General features: G+C 40.5%; 2 protein-coding genes across 4 annotated transcripts in view; one reads left to right on the top strand and one right to left on the bottom strand.

Annotated features, from left to right (window-relative positions):
• The first annotated feature begins 824 nt into the window (after nucleotides 1-824).
• Nucleotides 825-17,698, top strand: klhl21 (kelch-like family member 21). Of its 2 annotated transcripts, none has more exons than XM_085258453.1 (5): nucleotides 825-960; nucleotides 10,312-11,396; nucleotides 12,613-13,018; nucleotides 13,865-13,937; nucleotides 14,581-17,698. In XM_085258453.1, the coding sequence occupies exons 2-5, from the start codon at nucleotides 10,370-10,372 to the stop codon at nucleotides 14,911-14,913; spliced, it is 1,839 nt and encodes a 612-aa protein (XP_085114579.1). In that variant the 5' UTR covers nucleotides 825-960; nucleotides 10,312-10,369; the 3' UTR covers nucleotides 14,914-17,698. The 2 variants fall into 2 exon arrangements, with proteins under 2 accessions (XP_085114579.1, XP_085114580.1); XM_085258454.1 differs by lacking the exon at nucleotides 825-960 and adding an exon at nucleotides 8,801-8,908.
• The window catches only part of zbtb48 (zinc finger and BTB domain containing 48), a 15,198-nt gene continuing 6,745 nt past the window's right edge, over nucleotides 17,359-25,811 (bottom strand). For both annotated transcript variants that reach the window (XM_085258449.1, XM_085258450.1), the window contains exons 2-11: nucleotides 23,697-24,370; nucleotides 23,263-23,579; nucleotides 23,086-23,191; nucleotides 22,910-23,002; nucleotides 22,737-22,823; nucleotides 22,481-22,635; nucleotides 22,236-22,372; nucleotides 21,771-21,935; nucleotides 21,550-21,638; nucleotides 17,359-20,356 (exon numbers count right to left, since the gene is read on the bottom strand). In XM_085258449.1, the coding sequence (XP_085114575.1) occupies nucleotides 19,952-20,356; nucleotides 21,550-21,638; nucleotides 21,771-21,935; nucleotides 22,236-22,372; nucleotides 22,481-22,635; nucleotides 22,737-22,823; nucleotides 22,910-23,002; nucleotides 23,086-23,191; nucleotides 23,263-23,579; nucleotides 23,697-24,347 (2,205 nt within the window). In that variant the 5' untranslated portion in view covers nucleotides 24,348-24,370 and the 3' untranslated portion in view covers nucleotides 17,359-19,951. The remainder of the gene's footprint in view (nucleotides 20,357-21,549; nucleotides 21,639-21,770; nucleotides 21,936-22,235; nucleotides 22,373-22,480; nucleotides 22,636-22,736; nucleotides 22,824-22,909; nucleotides 23,003-23,085; nucleotides 23,192-23,262; nucleotides 23,580-23,696; nucleotides 24,371-25,811) is intronic.

Here is a 25,811-nt window from a genome sequence, read left to right as displayed (position 1 = left end):
TGCTGGCTTGTGTAGCCACAAGATAACAAAGGCTCAACACTGCGCCCAGCATCCTGGAGCACTTCTGTTGTCTTTTGTACGTGTTTTGAGTTTTTATATGCTTCTGAGTTTTTACGTGCTTCGGAGTTTGTACGTGTTTTTACGTGTTTTGGAGTTTTTACGTGTTTTGGAGTTTTTACGTGTTTTGGAGTTTGTACATGCTTCAGAGTTCGTACGTGATTTGAAGTTTGTATGTGCTTTGTCTCTAGGGGCCACCGTAAATATACTTTTATTTATTCACTCCACATAAAATGTAATAAATAAATCACATAATACAAAAATCAACTATTCACATTTCAAGTTTTAACTATTTAAATTTTCAGCTTTTTTCTTTTACAAATTTAAAGTGAAAACAACACAAAACACTGCAAACCACAACACAATTAAATATAAATTATAATATGAAAACAAAAAGAACATGCATATTCTCTGTCATATGGGCCTGCATGAATAAACTTTCTGAATCCTTTATCATCTGCAACCGAAAATAGTTGTGGATGATTACTATACCTTTCTAATGTTGTTGTCCCTGCCTCTCTTTCTCTCTCTCTGGCTCTGTTCCTGTGCTACTGAGTGTAACTACCGCCCCTCCCCCCCTCTGCCCAGCGTAAAGCACAAGGCTCGCTTGCAGAGTGCAGCGGAAAAAAAGTGCGAGAGAGAGGCTGAGAGAAAGAAAAAAAAAACACAAAAAAACCACGTGACGGCTCGCGATAAGGAGCCGGCTCGCGTCGTTCACGTCAAAGAATCGGATCTAAGAGCCATTTCGTTCGCGAACGACCCATCACTATACGGTACAGGCTGTCATGGCGCAGAGGAGGCCAGATAGATCAGCAGCGTCAAACTTTCATTTCGGCTCTATTTCTAAGATGTTCGGGCGTTACACCCTGTAAAATCATCACCACCCGTTGACGACACATATCGGTAAGTTGTCTAAAACTGAGCCAGCCTGCTTTTCACGACAGTTACTTGTTCCGAGCGGCGGGCAGCCCAACGTTAGCTGTAACGTTGGAAAAATGTCGTTCGTATAAATATGACTTTACTTTGATGATCGCAGGCGGTGTTGACTGTTTAAAATGGGAGCTTTCGCATTCAAATAGCGTTCTGCATGCAGCTTATGTATTGTTATAAACACCACATGCTAATGAAAATGCTTTTTAACAACATAAACAAGTCAATACATGAAAGTAATTGGCTACACAGAAGTTGCTAACAGTTTCCATCAGTGTATTTTCCCATTATGTTAATAGGTTTGCTTTAGTTGTTATCGACCCTATTCTGGACCTGTCAGTGTATCTGAACTGTGGCTGAACATTATCTAGACCATTTGAATATTATCTTGGACCAAGCACGGCTTATGAGAGGGAGGAGGGAACATTTTTTCCTCCTAAGCATTTCAGGACTAAAGCCTCACTGTGCTCAGTAATGTGGACATGTATGGCTGCACGAGCTGAGTGATAAAAGTGTTTGTGCAAGTTTTATTACAGGAGCACGAATTAGAGGAATTCGAGGGAACAGATGAAAGTACATTATTTGGAGAAGTCATTCCTGCCAGTAAAGGCTGAGTCATAATGCAGAAACAAATGTTCTGCATGGCACTTAAACTCATTCTGCCCACTGTTCCCTGCACAAGTTAATGAATAATGCCTTGATTATTCATTTGGCAACAGATGGATTCTTTCACTGAAAGTGCCACTTGCAGGGCACATTAGTGGAAAAATAGAGACATAAAAGGACTGGTATAACTGTACATTTAAAATATAGTTGCTGGTAAGTCTAATCTTTAAAGTTGCGTCGTATTTTATAAGCTGATAATAAATTTTGCATGCACAGATAATGTGGAACATGCCCAATAAAATAAGATGTGTCCTTTAATCCAGGAGTCATGTCTCATGTTATGCCCAAATGATGAACACAACACAGCCACAACAATCAGCGATCATAACTTTAGTTGTAAACTAAACGCGTTCTGTGTTCTGTTCTTCGTATAACATCAGGGTCACTGCTGAAGTTGCACCAATCCATTCTTCATGGACATAATTTCTAGAGGGACTTCTAATGATCTCATCATGAAATTTGACTATTATATTTGAAATGGTTATTAACTGTTTTGTGGGAAGTGTAGTGGTTAGCTATGTCACCTGACATGAAGAAATTCAGGGTCGTGAAATGTTTTGCTGGTCAGCTAGTGAGTCCGAATACAGGTTTGATTAATTTGGTAATTATAAATTGGCTGTATGTATAAATGTGAGGATGAGTGAGTTTTTTCATCTGGGGAATAAAACAAATAAGCAAACCAAAAACATATCTCTGGCATATTTAATGACCTATGTCACTGAAAAGCAAAGGTAATTGGATGCTTTTTGTTGGTTAAAACATGTTGTCTTGTAATTGTGTAATTTCAAGAGTGAAACCACTCTGTTTAGATCAGTTTCTGCTGCAGCAACATACAAGAATCCATTAAATCTCATAATATCCTGCATCCAAATGTTAATCCCTCTAGTAGCTTCATGCTGGCCCTCCTCTGTAGAGGAGTAGTGGTGTTTGCCTTTTTAAGGCCAACACAGCCTCAGCTGTGGACAACCCAAGACTTTCATGTCACTCCACTCTGATGTTTGCCTTTGCCTCAACAGCCTGGAGCAGCAGCAGAGAGAGGGAAGCTGTCTTTGTGTGGTTGTTATCCTGCCAGGTTCTGGCTGAAACTGCATGAACCTGAATATTGTTATGTACTACATTATGTACTGTCTGTACTACAAAACGAGTTCACCATACCCAGGGTATCTTTCTGTTATCTGGAATCACTTACCTCAACATCAGCTGTCGGGATAAGCAGTCACGCGGAGCTGGTTATAAACTCGCTAAGTTACCCCAGGGTTAACTGCATGTTCACATGAAAAGGTGCAGTGCTTGCATTAGCATCTGACTAATCACAAACATGGATGTGTGTATCTGCAGTAGAGTGGCTGATTTCACGAAACGGATGATGAAATTGTGCTATGGGAAAAATACGAAACAGTTAAACACATAATATAGCTTAAAGGTAGCTTTAGACTGGTTCCCCTGTGACCTAGATAAACAGAAGATGAATTGGTGATTGAGCTACAATATGTAATCTTTTTGCTCATCTATTCAGCAAAATGCAGCTACAAAGACATCTTTTTTGACTTGTCAGCACACTCCAAGAAGGCATTCTATAAATATAAACAGGAAATAAGTAGTAACTACCCGTGTATGCTAAGGTCCAGAGATGCCCATTTTTCTGTCTGTTTCTGCTGCTGCCAAAATTAATGAATCAATCCTAAAAGACTATCAATGTCGAATTTTCGTATTAAAGTAACAACGGCAAATGTCCAATAAGAGCTTTGTCTCATGAAACTATATTGAACAAACAATGGACCAGTTGATCCTGTGCACCAAATAAAATGTCTTGATATTTGTTGGATAGATTGCCAAGAAATCTGCTTAGTCTGTGTTGCAGCTCTAGCAGGCCTTCCCAGGTTTTACCTGTGTGGGTGTGTCTGTTTTCACGCTCCACCATCTGTGCAGCTGATTTCCATCACCAATTAGGGTTGGAGTGCTTATTGCCAGTCAGAGGAGAGTTCTGATGATAGAGTGCTATTCTCTTGGCAATATCGCAACTGTGTGTTTGTGGGTTAAGATTGTGACTTACTGCTATTTCAACCAGCTTCTGCGTTTTGCTCTGCATTACTTAGTTTTGTGATAGTGATAATGGCTTTTCTGGCTCTTTTAGTTAATTATTAATTCTTTATTTTATTGCCACTGTCTTCTTTTTCAACCAGCATGCTTTTATTGTTACTTAGGTGATGTAGGAGTCCCCTTAAGATTGCTTGTACTAATCTTGTTGCACCAATACTAAGCCTAAAAGTTTTCTTTGCTAATTGGGTTTAAGATCTGGGAAAACTAATTTATTCATCTCCTTCCAAAAGATGTTTGTTTTTGTTGCTCATTTGCAAATGAAGGATGGTGAACATGTTAAACCTCATACCAGCCACGCAAGCTGATATGATTTAGCTCAAAGTAGACCTGTGCAGTACAGTCTCACAGAGCTGCTATTATGGCTGTGGTTTCTGTGCCTCATTACAGGATGTTTGAACTCTGATTCAGTGTACTGGGTTCATTTAGATGTCAAAGTAACCTCAGAGTTTCTATTTACAGTTGTTCTAATTGTTTGTCTGAAGACACATGTCTCCTGGATACGAGAACAACCATTTGAAGGAATAGCTATGATACATTTATTAAATATGTCAGCCGTCCTGCATTTTTAGCATAGCTTTTGACAAACATTATTATCATTTGTTGTTATAACTTTAGTTCATGAGTTTAGTTTTATCCATCCATCTTCTTCCACTTTATCTGGGGCCGGGTCGCGGGGGCAGCAGCCTAAGCAGAGAAGCCCAGATCTCCCTCTACCCAGCCACCTACTCTAGCTTCTCCGGGGCAACACCAAGGCGTTCCCAGGCCAGACGAGAGATATAATCTCTCCAGCGTGTCCTGGGTCTGCCCCGGGGCCTCCTCCCGGTGGGACATGTCCGGAACACCTCGCCCAGGAGGCGTCTTTGTCAGATGCCCGAACCACCTCAGCTGGCTCCTTTCAATGTGGAGGAGCAGCGGCTCTACTGAGCCCCTCCCGGATGGCTGAACTTCTCACCCTATCTCTAAGGGAGAGGCCAGCCACCCTTCGGCGGAAGCTCGTATCCGTGATCTCGTTATTTTGGGTAGTGACCGAAAGAACGAGATAAAATCAGTAGTTAAAATGTAAGTTTTGAAATTTAAGCCTAAAAGTGTGGATTTGGTGTTTTATTCAAATGCTTCTCCGTGTCTGGTTCTGACTCTGGGAACTGATAAAAGACCGGATCCAGATGAGCTGAGGGATCTGGAAGGTTCATACTGGGTCAGGAGGTCATTGATGTATTTTGGTCCTAAACCATTCAGAGCTTTATAGACCAGCATCAGAACTTTAAAGTCTATCCTCTGACGGACAGGCAGCCAGTGTAAAGATCTCAGAGCTGGACTGATGTGGTCCACTTTTTTGGTCTTAGTGAGGACTCGAGCAGCAGAGTTCTGAATGAGCTGTAGTTGTCTGACTGATTTTTTTTTTTTTTTTTTTTTTTTTTTTTTTTTTTTTAGGCAGACCTGTAAGAATGCTGTTACAGTAATCAAGCCTACTAAAGATGAATGCATGGACTAGTTTTTCCAGGTCTTGTTGAGACATCAGATCTTTTATTCTTGATATATTCTTGAGGTGATAGTAAGCTGATTTTGTTACTGTCTTAATGTGTTTTTCTAAGTTTAGGTCTGCATCCATCACTACACCCAAATTTCTCTCCTGGTTTGTCGTTTTTAGGTGTATAGATTGAAGTTCTCTGGAGGCCTGTAATCGTTTTTCTTTGGCACCAAAGACTATTTCTTCAGTTTTGTTTTTGTTTAGCTGGAGAAAATTGTGGCACAACCAGTCATTAATTTCCTCAATGCATTTACCAACAGCCTGTACAGGGCCTCGGTCTCCTGGTGACATTGTGATATATATTTGTGTGTCACCTACATAGCTATGATAGTTTATTTTGTTGTTCTTTATAATCTGTGCCAGTGGGAGCATGTAAATGTTAAACAGAGGGGATCCCAAGATGGAACCTTGTGAAACTCCACATGTGATACTTGTCTGCATAGATGTGAAGTTACCTATTGGAAAAAATACAAAGTATTTCCTGTTTTCTAAGTATGTTTTGAACCAGTTTAGTACACTTCCTGAAAGACCTGCCCAGTTCTCCAGTGGTTTGAGTAATATGTTGTGGTCATTTGTATCAAATGCTGCACTGAGATCCAGTAAAACTAATACTGACATTTTCCACTGTCTGTATTCAGACATATGTCATTAAACACTTTGGTCAGAGCAGTTTCAGTGCTGTGGTTCTGTCTAAAACCTGACTGGTTCACAAGGGCAGGGGGGCTTTAGGGCGGTGTCGCTATCATACCCTGGCTGTTGGACTGGTCTCTCTGTGCTCTTTACTCATAGCATTAAGATTGTTTCCACACCTCGGCTGTTTGCCTCCCTACGCACTACACATTTCTGTCAGCTATTCTTGGGCTGTTGGTAAACACACTGAGTATAAGTTGCTCAATAGTCTGCATTCTACATTTAGTAAGCCTTGTGTTTTGGAGGGGGCGGTATGTTTGCTTTATTGAACTTTTTCAAGTTAACTTGCAGTCACTTTATTTTAAAAAAATGTAGTTTGTTTCACTGGATTTTTATTGTATTTTATTTACAGTTTTACTTTTTTTGTTAGTTTTTTTAATTATTATTATTTTCAGCATCTTTTATTTTGTTGAGCCCTCTACTTCATTTAAAATATTTTTGTGGTTGCATTTAGTGCTTTGTCTGCTGTAACTCAAAGATGCTCTTTGGTTTCCCATTTCCTTAGCAAAATATAAATAAATTAGGGGTGGCAAAAGACTTTTGCACTGTACTATTTAAATCTATTTGTGCCTTACTGTATGTTTAGTAAGATAAAATATTTCAGGTAAATATGTGTGTACATTTTCAGTTTCACCTCTTTCCACTTAGCAGAACAAAGTATTTGTAGTTGTTTAAGTGGGAGATCTGAATGTTATATTTTCAGTCTTTGTAGTAGAGACAGTGGGAGTAATAAATCGTTTCACGACTGAGTGAAATGAAAGCCCATCAGTTTGTTGGAAGAAAATGCCGTAATCTCTTCAAACATAATGACAATCACTTACACAGAAGTTAGGGACATGTGTTTTCTCAGTGCAGGCTGAGTTGTGAGGCCCTGCCTGCCCTTCAGGAGAGGAGTTTGATCCCTCGCAGAGCTATTTGGACCTCTGCATTGTTGAACCCTGGTGTTGAATGTGAGCTAAATCCTTTGGCCAGAGGAATAGGGGCTTTATTACAACCTTTAAACAAATCTCTGTAAGGAGATACCTGTGTGTTTAGAGAAGGAATGATTATCTCCAAATACTGACAAGAATCTTGCATGAGATTTAATGCAGGTTTCTATTAACCACCCTACCATCTGGTCTTGTTCTCCTGGTGATTTAATAGGACTGTATAACTGAAATTCAATGCTGGTACGGGTTAAACTGTACTTCTCAGGAAGCAGCTGCAGAGGAGATTTAGGAATTTGTTACCATATGTTTATTTCAGAATTTAATCTGTTTAATGTTTAATCTGTTTTTCCAGAGTCACAATTTGATGGATAGACTATCTCGTGTTTCTTCGAACGCACTGACAGAGTATATCGCCTCTGTCAGTGCGCCCCAGGGTGGCTGTGGCTACATTGTAGCTTGCCATCACCAGTGTGTGAATGTGTGTGTGAATGGGTGGATGACAGGTTGTGTAAAGCGCTTTGGGGTCCTTAGGGACTAGAAAAGCGCTATACAAATACAGGCCATTTACCATTTACCATAAAAACATCTAATACATCCATGTTAGGAGATTTTTATTTTTGTTATTTTATCTCTGACCAAACCTGGTACTAGCTATTATTTTCAGTTAAGACTTACATTCTGATGATTTTCTTAATCAATTCCTTGGTCTGTAGTGATTTAGAGGCCAATATGTTGCCTTCAAATTGCCCTTTGATCACGAGTCCAAATCATAAATACATTATTTAAATGCTGCTTTCTTTCCCGCTAGCAATCCACTGTTTTAGTAAATGTGAAAAAAGTTCATAAGCAAAAAAAACAGCAAATGAAATCTGAGAGTGGTTGATATTTTTCCTAAAATATTAACCCTTACCTTGTTCTTTGTTCTTCTATCTCAGTCAGACTCATCTTGTAGCTGTAAAGTGTAACTAAGATGGCGATGGTGAAAGTGGTCAGCTTGAGGCAGCGGGTGATGTCCTGGTGGTCAAGCAACAAAACTACTGTAGTATTTCCAGAACCCTTTCTTTAAGTTTTTAATCTAGCAATTCATTTTCACTGCTGCTGGCATATGACGTAATAAACACAGAGCAATATGACGTTTAACTGAATGAATTGGTAGCATAGATCTGTTCACAATTTCCACTTTAGATTTTTGAGTCAGGATCAAACAAATATCTGGCCCAAGCTATCCGGGATAGCCAAAATATTGGTACTTTTGAATGGCACAAAAAAAAATTGGGGGCTTTGCGTTGTGGAGAAGTAATGATCATGCCACTGAAGCTTCTTTTTTAGTTAAGAGTGGAATTTTTGAGGACAGACTAATGCAAACAAATTTACAAGCCAAATTCGGACATTGCTCCAGAGTCCGGTAGGATCTCTTTAAGGCTGTACTGCTTTAAATGTAATACTGAAGACAGCATGACATCACCATTTTAATTTAGCAGTTTCCATATGTAAAGTCAGTAGAAGTGTTTTGAATTTTATCCAAACTACACAATTTATGTCGTTTGTCTGACCCGCATACTACGAGTATGTTTCTAGCAGAGGGTCTTGTCCTGTGATCCAAGCAGATCTGTGATTCTTTGCTGCTTTGCTAAGAAGTTTTTAGGTATTAGGAGAGGAAGCTGTGTTTTGGTCTGCTGCTGTGCTCCAGGTTTGGAGGAGGCCCAGGCTCAGCTGGCTTTTCTCTCAAAGACTGACTGACCACAGAGACATACCAGTGTGGAGGGGGGGTGGTTACACGCTCCCCACAGCGTCAGCCCACTGCATGTTAGGTGTTTCCCCCCCCCACCCTTCTCTGAAAATGGACACTGCTGGTGTATTTATAAACCCCAACCTCAGCCAGGCTCTCTGTCTTAAACACAGTTAAGGAGCTGTTCGTATTCAGAGTCATGCTGAGCTTTGCTGTCGTGCTTTCTAGACGTTGAATTCTGTCGCTTTGCTTGTGAAACGTTGCCTGGAGGCTCATCAGGTAGGAGAAGAATATATTTGAGCTAAAAACTTTACATTGATTATTATAATTGGTGTGCTCACATATGACTATTATTTCTGTAATGATCACTGTGTATTATAGAGATTTGCTTGTCTTGTTGTGGGAATGACTCATTTTTTACCAGTTTTCTATAACGGTGAAGTTTCACCGAATGTCATTTAATGTCAAAGCCAGTACTAAATTTATCAGTATAGACAGCTAAGTGTTTGTCTATGCTTGACACTGGTATACTGCAGCGATTAGTCAGATGACTAGTAACTTTTTTTAATGTACATATTCATCGTGCAAACATCTCAAAGATCCTTTTCATCTTCTCCGTAGGGGTTTTTGAAATTAGGGGGAAATTTCATCCCTAAAATGCTTCCTATAGGGGAGATTAGGGGATAAAACTTGTGAGCTTCACTACAGGTCTTACAGTTTTTCCTTTAGGCTGTATTTTATTTTTCTACCCTAACGTCAACATCTTTCCTGTCTAACTCGGGACTGTATATTTCACACAGAGCAGCTGATGTCAGTGTTGTAATTTAGAGCAACAAAAATATTCTGAACCAGTTAGCCTGAAAATGTTCCTGTCTGAGGGAGCAAAAGATTCAGATTGTGTGTGTGTGTGTGTGTGTGTGTGTGTGTTGTTTTGAGTGGGTTCCTTTCTCATCCATTGACTTACATTTTTAGCTAGTAGCCAAATTTACAAGCCTTCAACTTCACATCTGAACCCTGTCTTGGTATGATAATAACTTCCAGAAACAGCAGAGGAAACTTGTAGTCTTGCAAACAAATGGAAAGTTGAGCAAAACATTATTAGGTAACTGAAATTAGGTGTAAGAACTATTTGTTACAAGTTGTTGTAATTTTGTGGAAATGGAATGATTATCTGCATTACCTGCAGTTCCACACTCGTGAAAATTTGTTTCTCTTGGTCACACGACTAAAAACGAAAAATCTTAAGGGGCCACACAGGAAACGACTAACAGTGGCATGGCAGCCACAGGCTATATAGTCAGTGACAGTCAGTGGCTTCAAGAGGTGATGGGTGAAATAACAGCTGACAGTAGGTGGGTCCCAAGTTAAATTATTCACAACTTTAAGGTGATTAAAGTTATTATCAAAGAGAGCACAGGACATAAATGTATGAGAAGGTGGTAAATACATTAGAGGATTCCCTTGGTAACTGGAGGCTGGAATGTCTGTTAGTGACCAACTTGTAAAGTGATGTGCAACAAGTTTCCTGTGTTGACGGATAGTCTTTTCTTAAAAATGAACTTATAGAAAACTGTTGTTGTTTTTTTTTATATATAGTTTTTGACCAAAGGGCTAAAAACTGCAGCCCTTTGTGGTGTTTTGAGTGAGATTTGACTTACATTTCTTGTGTTGATCTGTTTCAGATGAAAACAGAGTTTTGAGATCGACTATTGGAAAAAGAGAGACCCTAAAAGAGGAGAAATGGAAAAGCCAGTATTGCAGACACAGCCTTCCACCTTGCCTTTTTTCGACACGGCCCACGCCTTCAACCTGCTTCGAGGAATTCACGAACTGCGTGCCGAACGAAAGTTTTTCGATGTGACTTTATGTGCCGAGGGGCGTGAGTTCCACTGTCATCGCACGGTGTTGGCCGCTGCCAGCACCTACTTCCGGGCTATGTTTGCAGGGACACTCAGGGAGAGTGTTATGGACCGGGTTGTTTTACACGAGGTGTCAGGTGAGCTCTTAGGTCTGCTGGTGGACTTCTGTTACACAGGACGGATCACCGTCACTCAGGATAACGTGGACCTGCTGCTGAAGACGGCCGATCTGTTTCAGTTCCCCTCGGTCAAAGAGGCATGTTGTGCTTTTCTGGAGCAGCGGTTGGATGTTTCCAACTGTTTAGAAATCCAGGACTTTGCAGAGGCCTATGCTTGCAAAGAGCTGGCAGCCAGCGCGCGACGCTTTGTCCTCAAAAACATAATGGAGCTAGCTAAAGGGACAGACTTTGAACGCTTGCCATGGAAACGCCTCCTTGAGTTTGTGTCAGATGATGAGCTTTGTGTGGACAAGGAGGAGACAGTTTATCAAATTGCAGTGCGTTGGGTGAAGGCTGATCTCCAGCGACGACTACACTATTGGCCCGAGCTCCTCCAGCAAGTCCGACTCCCCTTTGTCAGGAGGTTCTTCCTGTTGGCCCATGTGGAGAGCGACCCACTTGTCTACCTTTCACCTACCTGTCTCCGTATGGTGAATGAAGCGCGTAGCTTCCAGTCCTGTGAATACGACCGTCACGACAGACCTTGTCATCGCATGCGGCCTCGGCCATCCACAGGATTGGCAGAAATCCTGGTGGTGGTAGGAGGCTGCGACCAGGACTGTGATGAGCTGGTCACAGTGGACTGTTACAACCCTCATACTGGACAGTGGCGCTACCTGGCTGAATTCCCCGACCACCTGGGAGGAGGCTACAGCATAGCAGCACTTGGAAATGATATGTATGTTACAGGTAAGCTATCTGAAGACATTAAAAGTAAGGCTGTGATGCTGATCCAGTCCAATCCAGTTTTATTTAGCACTTTTTAAAAAAACAACAGTGTTTGAAAAAATGCTGTACAAAAACACCACAACAAAACAAAAAAAAAAAATACAAGATTAGAACACACCATTTTCATACTCAGTTAAAAGCTGTTGAGTAAAAAATTATTTTATGACGCATTTTAAAAACAGGCAACTAGCTGGACATCCTAACATGGGCAGGGAAATGATTCCACGGTTTGGGGATGATTGCCTCTGTTTTGGGGGGACTAGCAGAAGGAGCTGGTCCACTAAACCTCAGTGACATTAAAGGTTTTAAAAGCAAATAATAAAGCATTGCTAAGGCCAACATAAATTGTGTTACAATAGTCCAGATGATAAAAGCATCAATAAAATGTTCAAAAACTTTAAAATATGACCCAGATTTGACCTTGTATTAAAGCCTCAACTGGTAAAAACTCACATTAAATATAAATATATATCTTTATCTTGTTTATCTTGCTTAAAATCATAGTCCAGTTTGACACCAAGGTTGGTTACCATGGTTTTTACAGATTTGAGTCATCTTAACCATAAAATGGATAGATATTGGCAAGCATTTTATTTGCCCATAGCCATAACCATTGTGACATCACCATTTGTATTTAGAAGCCTCAGCTCTAGCATTATGGAGGTTGTTGTTTTGATTTTGCTGTTCCTGGTCTTTCATGATTTGAGAAAAATATCATCTGCTGTTTATTAATAAACTGCAGTCTCTACGGCTACTGACTTTGTGTGAACAAGGAGAAGTGAGTCAGGACACAGTGTGCTGACAGAACAGCAGTGGGGTTATCTTTATCATCACCATCATTACCAGTAACTGAGCATGTCTGAACAGTGAGATATCTTCTTGAGAAATCATCATAGACCTTCACTTTAGGCTTGTGACTCAATTACTGCCTTGTACACTAATTTAGAAATAAAATCCCACACCACTGATTTCCTAACCGTGGCTGTTTAGGTTGTATCAAATTTAACTTCAGGGTTTTCCCTGGCTCAAAATGGACCTCTGTGGGGTCCATAAGGATAATCAGCTTTCATCTACAGCAGATGCAATGAATCTTCATTAATGCATTTGGCAAATATGTGCAATTTCATGATATTTCTGACCATTTCTAACCAAGAAGACACATATCTGTGTCCTTTAGGTGGCTCTGATGGCTCCCGCCTCTATGACGGTGTGTGGCGCTACAAGTCCAGCGTGAACGAATGGACAGAAGTGTCACCCATGCTGAAGGCTCGTGAATATCACAGCTCCTGCATCCTGAAGGGCCAGCTGTATGTGGTGGCTTCGGACAGCACAGAGCGTTACGATCAGGCTCTGGACTGCTGGGAGGCCCTGCCAGCCATGCTGCATCCGATGGATAACTGCTCCACCACCGCATGCAGCGGACGCCTGTATGCCATCGGCTCTCTGACCGGTGAGGACACCATGGTCATCCAGAGCTACGATGCAGACACCAACCGCTGGACCATGGTCAACTGTGGACAGCTGCCTCCGTGGTCCTTCACACCGAAAACTGTTACCCTAAATGGCCTCATCTACTTTGTCAGGTGAGGTAGAATCTTTTCCAGTTGTTTCTTACATCTTTAATTTACTTTTTGCATTTAGACTATAGTTTTAAAACTGTAAACACCAGGGACAGAATGTAATTAAGTACATTCGCATAAGTAATTTGTTTAGGAGGAGACTTGTTAGCTGTATTCTTTATATTCGTCTACTTTATCTTCAAGGGAAATGTAATTTTTACTTGAAAACCTGAGTTATGTAAATGTATATTTATATTTAAATGCACTTAATTCAAACTGCTCTTGTTTTTCATTTTTATCTTAAATACTTACCTTACGATTTATGTGCACAGGATCTGAGTCGTTCTTCCACATGTGCTAACAGCAACAGTGTTAAGCATACTCCTGAAGGGTCTAATAAATGGTTTTTAAAAAGGGTCAAAGTTGCAGAGAAGTAATTTGAAATCCCTTTTTTTCATTGAGTTTTCATTGTTTTCAGGAGATTTTTTTTATATGAGCTCTTGTGCAATGATTTTACTTGCCCTGCCCACTTGAGATCAAATTGTGCTGCTTGCGGCCAATGACCTAAAACGACCCCGGTGCCACCCGATTTAGACTTTCACAGAATGAGGGACACTGGACCACATGAACACACTAGTGTTGATCTTTTCTATCCAGTTGATCATGTTGAAAGATAAATTTAGTTCTTTGGGCTCTGCATTTGTTATTTAATATAACAAATATTACATCAATTTGCTACTGACTGTTGATGAGGTTGGTCTTTACATATGAAAGAGAAATAAACATGTTTTGACTGGGTTGTTAGATTTGAAGCTGAGATTGTTTTGTTGCTTTGGCAGCTCTTTGACTTGAGTTTCTTTCTATTTGCAGGGATGACTCAGCTGAAGTTGATGTTTATAATCCTCAAAAGAACAAGTGGGACAAAATTAGTCCGATGACCCAGGTTAGTATTTCACACCAGGTGCTTATGTGCTCCAATAGCAATCATTGTGATCTGATCCCTGTCCTTAGGCAGAAGAGCACAAATGTCACTCAAACTAAGTCAGTTACAACATGATGATAAATGCATGAATAAAAATAAACGTATCCACATTTCTCACCTCCAATTTCAGTTTAGGACAACCACACCTTATCACAAATTGACTGGCTTGCCAGAGAAACAAATTAGATAATTAGAGAGAGTGTACAAAGCCTTATCTTCCACTAGCTCATTTAGTTTTTTAGCTTTGTATTCGTGATCTCAGGAATATACGTTTAATAATATATCTGTTACTTTTTTCAAAGAAAAGAAATATTTCTCTCATGACAATATGTTGAGAAAGTGGTTGTACATACAGTATGTTCAGGGCAGTCGTTAGTGTGGGACACATGATGCTCCTTTTAAATAAGCATTTTTTGTTTTCATTGAATTGAAAAAAAAAATCAACTTATTATATACAATACTGAATCAAAGGCTACACAAAGAAAAAAAAAATTGTCTATGTCTGTCTGTCTGTCTGGCTGCTTTTTATTGTTATTGTTAGATGTATAAATTATTATGAATTATAGCAAAAATACATGCTTAAAAATTTTGTTTTCTTTTTCAGGTCCATGTTGGAGGCAGTGTGGCGGCCCTGGGGGCTAAATTGTACGTGTCTGGTGGTTACGACAATACGTTTGAGCTGTCCGATGTCGTAGAAGCCTACGACCCGGCCACCCGCACTTGGAGTCTTGCTGGACGATTACCTCAGCCGACCTTCTGGCATGGCAGCGTCAGCATTTTCCGGCAGTTCATGCCCCTGGTGTCGAGCGCATTCGAACCCACTGACATACCCGAGTCAAACGGCATTCTCCTGCACCGGCATCACCGACACCACGCGCTCCACAATCTCAATAACCTCAACCAGAACCAGAATCAGGATCTGAACGCGGCACACTGATCTCGAAACCTCGAAACCCCCATTGACCATGTTCTCCCTCATCGTGCCCTCAGTGTACTGTGAATTTACCTCATCGCTTTGCTAAAGCTGTCAAAGTCAGAAAAGAAGACTGAGCTAGTCTTAGTCTGTTGACTGGACAGAAAGGCCTGGAGCCAGATGGATAGATGCACACAGATATTTTATTTATCCCACAGGGGGAAAAGTCTAAGTTACATCAGCAATGCTAAGAAAAACATTCATAAGCTTCTGCAGATTAGAGTGAAGTAATGTTTACGCACTACAGAAATGCATACCTGTTATTTTCTATAGTCACCTGATTGTTTTGTGCACAACTTCCAAGTCGTTTCACCACATTCACCACCTTTTGAGATTATTTGCATATTAATACTAGTGGCAACCCAGCTCTCGCTAAACCTCTTTGTCTCTATCAGAAAACACTACACACAGCTGTGAATTTATAGCACTTACACAATAATGAATTTACCTGTAAAACATCTTGGCAGCATTGGTCAAATTTAATCTCCTCCTTATGATTTTTGATATATGCCTGGAATCCACATTCATCTTTTACCAGTATGTGTGAGAAATTGTCTATACATGGATATATATATTGTATAAACATTTGGCTCCTTGTATCCCCAGTGGACTGCATTATCCACTACACGGATTGCATTCTCGGGGGGCTCTGTACAAAAGCTCTAGAGAGCTGCTGGTTTTGTGGCTTAATAACCAGGCATGCAGTTTATTTTGGTTATACAAGAGAAACCACTTTGAGTTAGTGCTGAAATAATGAATTTATTATGTAGTTGATCGATGGAACTATTTTTATAATAGGTTAAATGTCAATGGTTTCAGCTTTAGCTGTGCTTTTTTGTATTTATATATTTATTCACATTGTAAACATTCAGCTTTAGACTGTTTGTTGGGTAAAATAAATATTTAAAGAGGTTATCATTCTGGTGTGCCAGATTGTGATGGGGGTCCTAACTACCCTTACAGCTGGAGACCAGAAAGCTCCTGTTGAGTGGTTGGCGAGAGCCATATACAGGTGTGAAGAAGAACTGGATTATGGTGCAGGGTCACTTCTAAGTTGCATCCGTTAAAGTTCCTGCTGGTCAGTAATGCCTTACTGGCCTTGAGCTTGGACTCACCATTGGCTTATACATTTTGAGATTATTACCAACTGAAAGTAAAATTCAAATTAGAAAGATTAAAACGGGGGAATTTTTGCATTGAAGGTGGGCGTTTGTCAGCTGTGGCTGTGCATAAAAGGAAACGATGCAAATTCTCAACTTTATTGCATCAGTAAACACTTAACTGACTAGTTAATGGTCTCAGTCCCTTTTATTTTTCTTTCAGTACAGCATTTTCTAAAATATGGTTCTGTTTATAGTAAATTAGCTGGTAAAGCAGGGTGTCTTCGCTAAACTTGACGTTCCAGTGGTGGTGTATGTAAACCAGTGAGTAAGATCATGCTAGCTGCGTTTATATGTGACCTGTTGTGTTGGCACTGTATCCAGCATCCATGCATGAACTGTAGTTATAGTGGAGATTATTTTCAGTGGCCAAAACCACACTTAAGAATTGAAACAGATGTGGTGAGTTATCAGACAGGTCCACACAGTGTACATCAACTTTAGCTTTTCTATGGGAACTATCTGCTGATGTCAACTACACAGTGGATGGGAGTTATCTCCTACAGGGTGAGGTGTGTCTGCGTGTGGACATTTCTGTGTTCAGTGTGTTACTTATGAGTTTCTGTTGGTGTTTGTTTTGTTTTTCATTTATGAACATAGAAAAGTGAAAGTTAAAAGCGAAATCTGCTAAATTAAAGTCAAATCACAAAATGTGAATAAAACAGTTGAGAGGGTGCTGCGAGAAACACGATTAAATGGCAGTAATAGTTAAGCTTGAAGAAATGAAGAAGTTTTAAAATGAAGTAAATCTAAGGGTTACAAGTAAGTGAGCTTAATAAAACTCTGAAGCTGCTGCTCATCTCTTCCTAGAGGCCTGCAGCTCGAGGCTACATTAGCTGCTACTGGCAGACAATTTGCATTATGGGTGACGTAAGCTTGGGTGAGGAGAGGAATAAAAACAACATATCTCTGGTTTTGCAGCAGTTTTGCTCTGAGTGGATTATTTCTTTAACAAGTAAAAGCCAAATATTTTAACAGAAACCACAAGAATCTGTTTGCATTCCAAAATCAAAAATTGATATCCAGAACTAAACAGGCATACAGCCGTATGGTTAAAACGTTAATCCTTACCTGGAGAAATCTGTGTGCTGAGAAATCATCATAGTAGAATTTCAAGTTGGCTGCATGTGATGTTAACTTGCACTGAGTTGATTCTGTTTTTAGTGATTCTTGGGCTGCACGGCACGTCCTCATGACACTCTAGACTCTTAAACAGGGCTATATCAGCCTCTATAACCATGCATGAAGGTTTTTTTTTTTTAAATGTATTTCATTTAATGTTTAACGTTTTAATGTTTTCACTGTTATACTGTTTTCTTATTTATGGATATATTTGTGCTGTGATTGCTTCTGAAGTTCCTGCCTATCAGCTGCAAAAAGATCAGTGGCTCTTCGTAAACACTGGTGATGAGTCGTCAGTTACAACTGGAAGTGCAAAAAAAATCTCAGTTTGTTGTCGAGTAGGATATATTTTTGCTTCGTTTGAAGTAGTATATTTGTGTGTTTCCATGCTGTTGTCATTACACCATTGTTTTCAGTGTTCAGTCTGTGATGTTGAACAGGTTTGTAAATACAGTATATTCTTAACCTTATTTGCTGTGTTTGTACACTGTTTCCACGGTGGCTACTATGAATTAAACTGCAGGCAGGTCTGACGTAGTTTATTCTGCTGAGTCACAATGATTTGCTCTCAGCAAGGTTGCAGCAAATATTTCAGTGAAACAGTTGACAGTAGCTTCAAAAGACTGAAATAAACACAAGCTCACTAAAACATAAAAGCACATCTCAAGAAATATTATTAACCTGTGTGACATTTTAAAAACAATCTGCACCTGTTGCATCAGGAAAACAAATTAATTTGGCCAGTAGACATCAAAGGTGCTCTAGAATTTATCCTGACGAGCTTGTCACCAAATCTATAATATAAATCTAAGAAATGTTTTGAAACCATTTCCTTCAGGTGAAATTTGGTATTCTTCTATCTGGCAGCAGTTGCTGTATGTGGCCATTATGACTTTGCAGTCCCTACCATCATTGCAGAGATTTGGGACAAATATTTAACATAAATTGCTCAAAAATTTGCCTTTTACCTGTTGTGATACCTTTTGCTTATTGTGAAGGGAACAAACACAAGTATTTTAATCAAACATTTAAACGTAAACGTGAAAAAACATAACGGTTTGGAAAGTTGCAGGGAACTTTTCAGGTATTTGTTGTTCTCGAAATGTTTTACTCTGGCTAAATGTTCAGAAACCATGTGATAAGGATCATTTTTGCAACAAAAAATATTTCATAAAAAACATTTAAAACATTATTAAAGGAATTAAACCCTTCAAAATGAGCAACAGTTATGATGTTACACCCAAAAAGACTGAATATAAACTGTTCTGTCGACGTCTTGAAATGTGACCGTAATACCAGTTTGAACCACAAGATGGTGCAGTGAGTCAGTGTAATGTTTAATCCAACATTGCGCAAAATAGTCAAGTTGGTGTTACCGTCTTACTTGGTTACTTTAGTAGCTCAATGAAATTCCCTAAGCAGCTTGTTTTGGTTTGTTTTAAACTAACATAGAAATATTGGATTTGTAAAAATTACAAAATAATTCCAAAAGTACATAAAACAATTCAACGCTTTTTGGAATAGACAACAGCACTAAAGCTCTGGTAAAATACTGCCACCTTGTGGTTAAAGTTGTTTTTTAGAGGGCATTTCATTGTTTCTCTGGCACAAAAGGCACATCATATCGACCCAATCGGTGGATCCCAGCAATTCTTAGTTTTCACACTTTTTGTGTTAAATTCACACGAAAAGGTAAGCCACAACTATATAATATAACGTGTATAATAATGTTTTGTTGACAAATCACTGTCCACATTGTTTTTAAGGACCATTTTCTATTCCAGTGGAGATGGAACCTGCAAAATTAGCATGGCCCATAGAGCCACATTAATATGAAAGACACCAGGTTAAAATAAACCCATCAAAGATTAAATAATTTTACATTCATTGTTTACATTCAGCCTAAGCAAAGAGGCCCAGACCTCCCTCTCCCCAGCCACCTCCTCCAGCTTATCCGGGGGAATACCAAGGCGTTCCCAGGCCAGCCGAGAGATATAATCTCTCCAGCGTGTCCTGGGTCTGCCCCGGGGCCTCCTCCCGGTGGGACATGCCTGGAACACCTCACCCAGGAGGCGCCCAGGGGGCATCCTTGTCAGATGCCCGAACCACCTCAGCTGGCTCCTTTCGATGTGGAGCAGCAGCTGCTCTACTCTGAGCCCCTCCCTTTGCTTAGGCTGCTGCCCCCGCGACCGGCCTCGGATAAAGCGGATGAAGATGGATGGATGGATGTTTACATTCATGATTGGTTGTTAGCACTCATCCACCTTGTAACTGCCTTTACTTTTTTTTTTTTTTTTTTTTACACACTTGTGCAATTTTACTGCTCTGCAACTCTTCTATTTCAAAGAATATTAGAAACACCCTGAAACATAATGCAGTCCAGTACAAAACCACCACCTGGAGGAACCGTAATAAAAAAAACACTGAACTACTACATTTGTTACACTGTAACCACATTGTAACCAAAAGTAAGAAAATGCTTTTCTGACTGCACGGAAAACGTTCTCCTTTAATCAGCAATGTAAGGTGACACTGAGCTCCAGCTGCTGTAAGCACACTGACAAAACCTGTCTTAACAAGGTGGAAAATAACATTTTACATTCAAACAGCATTTAAAAATGTGCAATTGAATTACTGTGTAAACTACAGAGTGCATGAATCTGCTTTTCTTGCATGCGTGGAAGCAGAAGCAGACTTGTTGTTTTGCACACTTGCTCGCTTCAGGTCTTGCTCTCTGACAAATTCTCAACAATTCCCTCCATGTCTATCGTGGACTCATAGGGCTCAGTAACCAACTGTGTTTGCTGCAACACAGGAAAAGTCTGCGTGGATTCGACCTCTCCCAAGTTCTGGTTAGAAATAACCTCCTCCATCACCGCATCACTCGACTCAATCACAACCCTCACGATGCAGCCAGAGGTGAGACCTGTTGAGGATTCAGCTCCTCGGTTTGTGGACTCCTGAGTGGACCCATCACAGATCAGCGAGGCCTCCTCCGATTTGGGAGCTTCGGTCTCGACCGGACTTCCATCCACATCTTGCACAATCACATTCCTCAGCTTCCTCTGCCGCGGGTTGTAGTTCTCAGTGCGCTTGTGAATTTGAATGTGACGCCGCAGATGTGCCTGAAGAGGAAATGTAAAAATGTGAGAGTTGGGTAAACTAACATGATGCAAGTGAGGGAATGCTTCAAAAAGAACACAAAAATTATAGATATACAGTATAGTCATGTTGGTCTACAGTCAAGTTTATACAAATATCCCTGTAAGTGAAAAGTTCAGACTCTACACATTCTTAATATGGTCGTCTCAGCCACACAGCTCCTGGCTGTGACCACAGAAGGCCCACCCAAACACCTGGTGGCAGGGTCAGACATTCAGTAGAAAGTTGGCCTAAAGGGAGGGGAAAGGGACTCTAAACACCCAGTATAAGATAAAGAAGATTATGTTTAACTGTGTCTCATGCAAACTTAGTTTAGTAGAGTCCAATAATTGTAAAATGTCACACAAAAACATAAACCCGTTAGAAAGATAGATATAATATATAGCTGTCATAGCCAGACATAAAAAAGCCCACAAACTAGTGATTCTTGCTGAATGACATTAAAGATTAGAAGGGTCTGAATATGGGGACAGTGCGCAAATAACCATGCAAGTGATACAGACCTGAAATGATTACAAAAAATAATATAAAAGTAATTAATTTAATTACCTGGAACTTTGATGGCAACTAAAGAGATGGATTATTTTTTTCATTATATAAAAGCTTCAGTTATAAATTTTTACCAGTTTTCATATTTATGACCAAAGAACTTTGCTTTGCACTTTTTGAAACTTGCTTTTATCTTTTTTATTTCTTTTCTAAAAAATCTTGTTTGTATGAAATAGCAGTTATAGACCAATATCACACCACAAAGCAAACAGTCTGAATTAGGACACACTAAATTCACTCAGGCACATTCACATAAGCGTGCCCCTGAAAGTTGATATTTGTGTCCACTCACTCCCTATCCACAGTAGCCCGAGTGGCTAATACATGTGCCACTCGCCTTCTTAGACGGAGATTATGGGTTTTAGTCCCATCTGGCGTGAATAGCAGAATGGTGATGAAAATTGGCATGGGAGACATCCTACAATAAAACCACCTCCATCAAAATTATTAATCTCTTTGTCTTCCCACTATGATTCAGTCACATTTCCTGAAGTTAAATTAGGATTAAAACTAAAACACTCGGGTGTATAATAAATCCTGTGGTGGGTTAGATTAGGGCTCTGCAAAATGAGCTTGCTGATGATGAAGAAACTGTGTTGGAACCAACCTGTCGAGTGAACTTGTAGCCGCAGTCTACACACTCAAACTTCCTCATGCCTTTATGACGACGCAGGTGGACACGGAGCTGCTCCCTCGCTGAAGGAGAAAAGAACGACCAGAAAATAAAGAAGAAATCACTTCACCAGTGATTCTTTCATTAGCAGCGCTTCATTCATCAGGGCACAGGTCATGAGTAACAACAAATTTATTGTAGAATCAGCACCTGACCTTTGAAAGTTTTACCGCAGATGTGACAGCAGTGGGGGCGGCCTTCCTCGTGCTTGCTGGCCTTGTGTCGGAGAAGAGCGCCTTTCTCTGTGAAGCGCTGCTCACAGACATCACAGCCGAAGGGCCGCTCGCCGGTGTGAGTCCGGTGGTGTTTATCCAGACTGGCTGGCAGTGAAATACAGAGATTAACACAAATCACAATATCTGCAGTTAAAGTGAAAGTTTGCAAAGACAGCAAAACGGCTAAGTGATTGCTCTTAGAAGCACAAAACACACCGGACCCCATCGATAGTAATGTAGGGACGTTTGGGTGGCACAGCATTACCTCAGAGCAAGTAGGGTCTTAGTTTGAGATGCATGAGATCTTTCTTTTGCTTCTTTTAGGCAAATTACTGATTCTAAATGTGTCACAGGGGTGGATACAAGGTGAATAAAGTGCTTATGTGCAGAGAATATGGCTGTTACCTTGTGTCCTAAAGGTTTTCCCGCAGAGGTGACACTGGTATGGCCTCTCGCCACTGTGTATACGCAGATGCATGTTGAGGTTGTTCTTTTGGGAGAAGGCGTGGCCACACGAGTTACAGACAAAAGGGCGCTCATTTCTGTGAGCAAGAAGAAAACAGACTTAAAATAGTTTTCATTAAAACTTTATGTCGTTTACACTTTTATTCATCCTCAAGAGGAAATTCACAGAAAACATGCTCTCCAACCTGTGGATAGCTTTTATATGCATCTGCAGGCCGTTTCTACTAGATGCCCGATGGCCACACTCCTCGCACACAAACGGCTTTTCTCCACGGTGTTTGGCGGCTTCGTGCACACGCAGCTCCGCACGAGTTAAGAAGGTTTTGGGACACTGGGAACACTAGAAACACAGCAACACAATCAAAACATAAATCCCCAAAATTTGTGTTAAAGTGAGTTTGAAATGACATACTGAAGGTGCTGCTGACTGTAGGTACTTACTGCATGTGGTTTGGGGTAACCGTGCACCTTCATCATATGAACTGTCAAGTTTTTCTTGTACATAAATTGTTCAGGACATGTTGAACACTGCAAAATGTGACGAAGACATTCTTCATATTCACTTCAGGTTTGTGACATACTCAGTTACGCTTTTTGTTAGGTGTATGCTGTACCTTGTGGGGCATTTCTCCTGTGTGGGTGACAGTATGCAATCGTAGCGCTTCTTTTGTGTTAAATGTAGTAGAACAAATGAGGCAGGTGTACGTCTGGAATTATAAAAGTAAAAACACTGAGGATTCTTCATAGTGAGGGTTGGAGAAAGCGTGAAAGGGTGATTTTCTTTACTCACCAGCGCACTAGAACAGTCTCTCATCTCGTGTATCAAAAGGTTCTCCTTCCTGTAGTACCGTCTTCCACATTTAAGACAACCGAAGGGCTTCTCCCCTGTATGCCTCCTGTGGAGATGAGACATTAGTTTACTCTTTTAAGAGCATTTCGAAAGAAAAAAAAAGGTGACACCCTATACCTGTTGTGAACCTTGAGGTAGTATTTGCTCTTGAAGGCTTTGAAGCAGATGGAACACTGCACGGAGGCCTTCTTAGAATCGTCCTCCATCGTCTGACCATTCTTGTTTTTGTTTTTTTGACTCTGGGCCTTGCATTTCTGTCCAGTCGCCGTAGACGGGGATGTGGTTGAGGAAGCGGGCTTAGTAGCAGGCACATACTCCTCATCTGTGTCTTCGGGACTCTCCTCCGGAATACCCACGTCATCATTATCGTCTTCTGCTTCCACTCCCCCACTTACCTGGCTAATAACATTGTCGTTAATCTGCAGCTCCGTTACCTGCAAGACAGGTGTAATAAAAACATCTATATTCCTCTTTAAAAACACACTCATTATTATCTGCACAAATGCCCCATCGTTGAAATATTTTTTCATGCTTATGTTATTGTATTCTACCTCAGTTTCACCAGCTAGCTGATCTGAGTTTTGGTTTTCCTCAACAACTGCATCACCAACTTCTTTCTCCACAGGAAGAGGCGGGGCCAACTCATTTTCAGTTGTAGGGCTCTCATCGATAGTCACAAGTCGCCTGGAGCTCTTCACTACTCGGCCAGAGCGTGTGGTGGTTGCTGTAGTAGTGGCAGCAGTGGTAAAACTGGCTGCAGCAGTATCAATGGTGGGCTCGTATTTCGTGATGTCTGAGGCAGACTTTCTAGGTCTACCTCTTTTACGCTTGACAGGCACAGGCTCCTTAGAGGTCTCCTTGAACTGCTGACAGCGTGTGAGTGCCTCTGGTACGCACAGGCTGGCTGCTGCCTGCTGGACTCTGTCCAGGTTGTGAGGATCCAACTTCAGCTCTCCGGTGTAGACAAAGTTTAGGAGCAGCTCCAAGCCATCACTGGGGCATCCCTGCAGGCAGAACTCTGTTGCAGAAGGCACGTTTGACTGCTGGAGGAGTTCAGTGAAGCAGGCGAGGATGTTGCGATGAGCAAGGAACACTACCCCGTCTCCCACATTCAATGATGCATCACAAAACCTGCCCACTGCCCTCTGCTGGTTCAGGGCAGACAGGACACGTTGCGCATGGTTGCTCTCTGCTGCAGCCATCCCTCCTGCTTCACTGTAGATGGCTGGTAAATGAGACACATCAAACAAAGCGTGTGGTTTAGACAAATTATCAGCAGAGCACCTAGTCAAAAAGTCCACATGTCACTCTAAACGTGCTTTACAGCATTTCAAACTGATGGTATTTTACCTGATTCCATGTTATCATTTCCGTTAGTGCCAGTAGTAAAAGATAAAAGTGGGAAGATTTCTAGAATTGATAATTAGAGACCAACTGCCTTGGCAAATGTATTTTCTAAAGTGTTTGAACACAGATTTCAAAAGCATATAACAACAACTGATAATCAAGTTGGTTTTAAGAGTAAGCATTATACTGATCCATACATAAATATATATACAAATATAGGGACAGAACACATCCGTTTTATGTGCTTTTTAGATGCGCCCAAAGCATTTGACAAAGTGAACCATCAGCTGTTTGTTAAATTGCAAAGCAGAGGGGTCGTTGCATATGTAATTAGGATTTTTGGTATTCACATCAAACTATGCGAGGAGCTAAGTGGGGTACGAAGATGTCTGAACCTTTTTCTGTATCTATCGGCTCTTTCGTGTCGTAATTGAAAACTGAAAACTACTTAAGAAATGTCAAGAAAGCTGCCTATGAGAGTTCGAGCTATGTTATAGAACAGAACTGTAAAAACTCTGTTTTTGCCTTATTTCCTCATTCAATAACCCTTAGCATCTTTTTCTCATTTTCATAGCAAAATTTAAAGGAGAGGTAACCTAAGACTTTTGCACAGTACTGTATTTGCACTGACTGAAGAATCAAGTGTGTGTGTGTGAGGTCAAAAAAAGACATTTGAATGTGTAACCGGGTCATAAATTACATATTGTTATAATTACACAAAATGTGTTCAAAACCCCACACCGTTACTTTTATATAGGGCTGGGTATCGTCACTGATTTCTAGAATCGATTCAATTCCGATTCACAAGGTCCCGAATCGATTCGATCCACGATTCGATTTAATTCGATTCGATTCGATTTAAATCTGGGAAATTTTGACAGTCAGAAATATAATTCAGATCAGTACATTTACATATTTTTGTATCAATAAAAAGGAAGCTGACACACGCAAGACTTTATCACAGGTGTGAGCGTCACAGCAGATGCCTTTGTGTCAAAGTAGCTGAGGATAAAACACAGAAAAACATGAAGGTGATTTTCCTGGCCTGGGATTTTATAAAAATATTCTGCAGTACATCAAAAACGAAAGAAAACCATTAATTAATGAACATTACCTCTGACGTTACAGCGGTTTTATTAGAGACACGGCTAAGCATTTTGCATTTTGAATAATTTTAAAAAGTTTAAATTTGTTCAGTATTGAACAGCAGAAATGAGGCTTTCGTTTCGGAAGAATGTAAAAGGGAAAAAAACAGCGGCCGACAGCCTGTAAACAACGGTAGACGTGTGCGTAGCAAGCAAGCGAATAATGAAGAAAGC

The sequence above is a fragment of the Mchenga conophoros genome, linkage group LG20 (genome assembly GCF_057382185.1).
Source record: "Mchenga conophoros isolate Kocher_MC1m ecotype Shallow Benthic linkage group LG20, M_conophoros_male_GT1.1, whole genome shotgun sequence".
NCBI lineage: Eukaryota > Metazoa > Chordata > Actinopteri > Cichliformes > Cichlidae > Mchenga > Mchenga conophoros.
The sequence above is the reverse complement of the archived record's forward strand: the minus strand, read 5'-3'. Positions and strand labels throughout refer to the sequence as shown.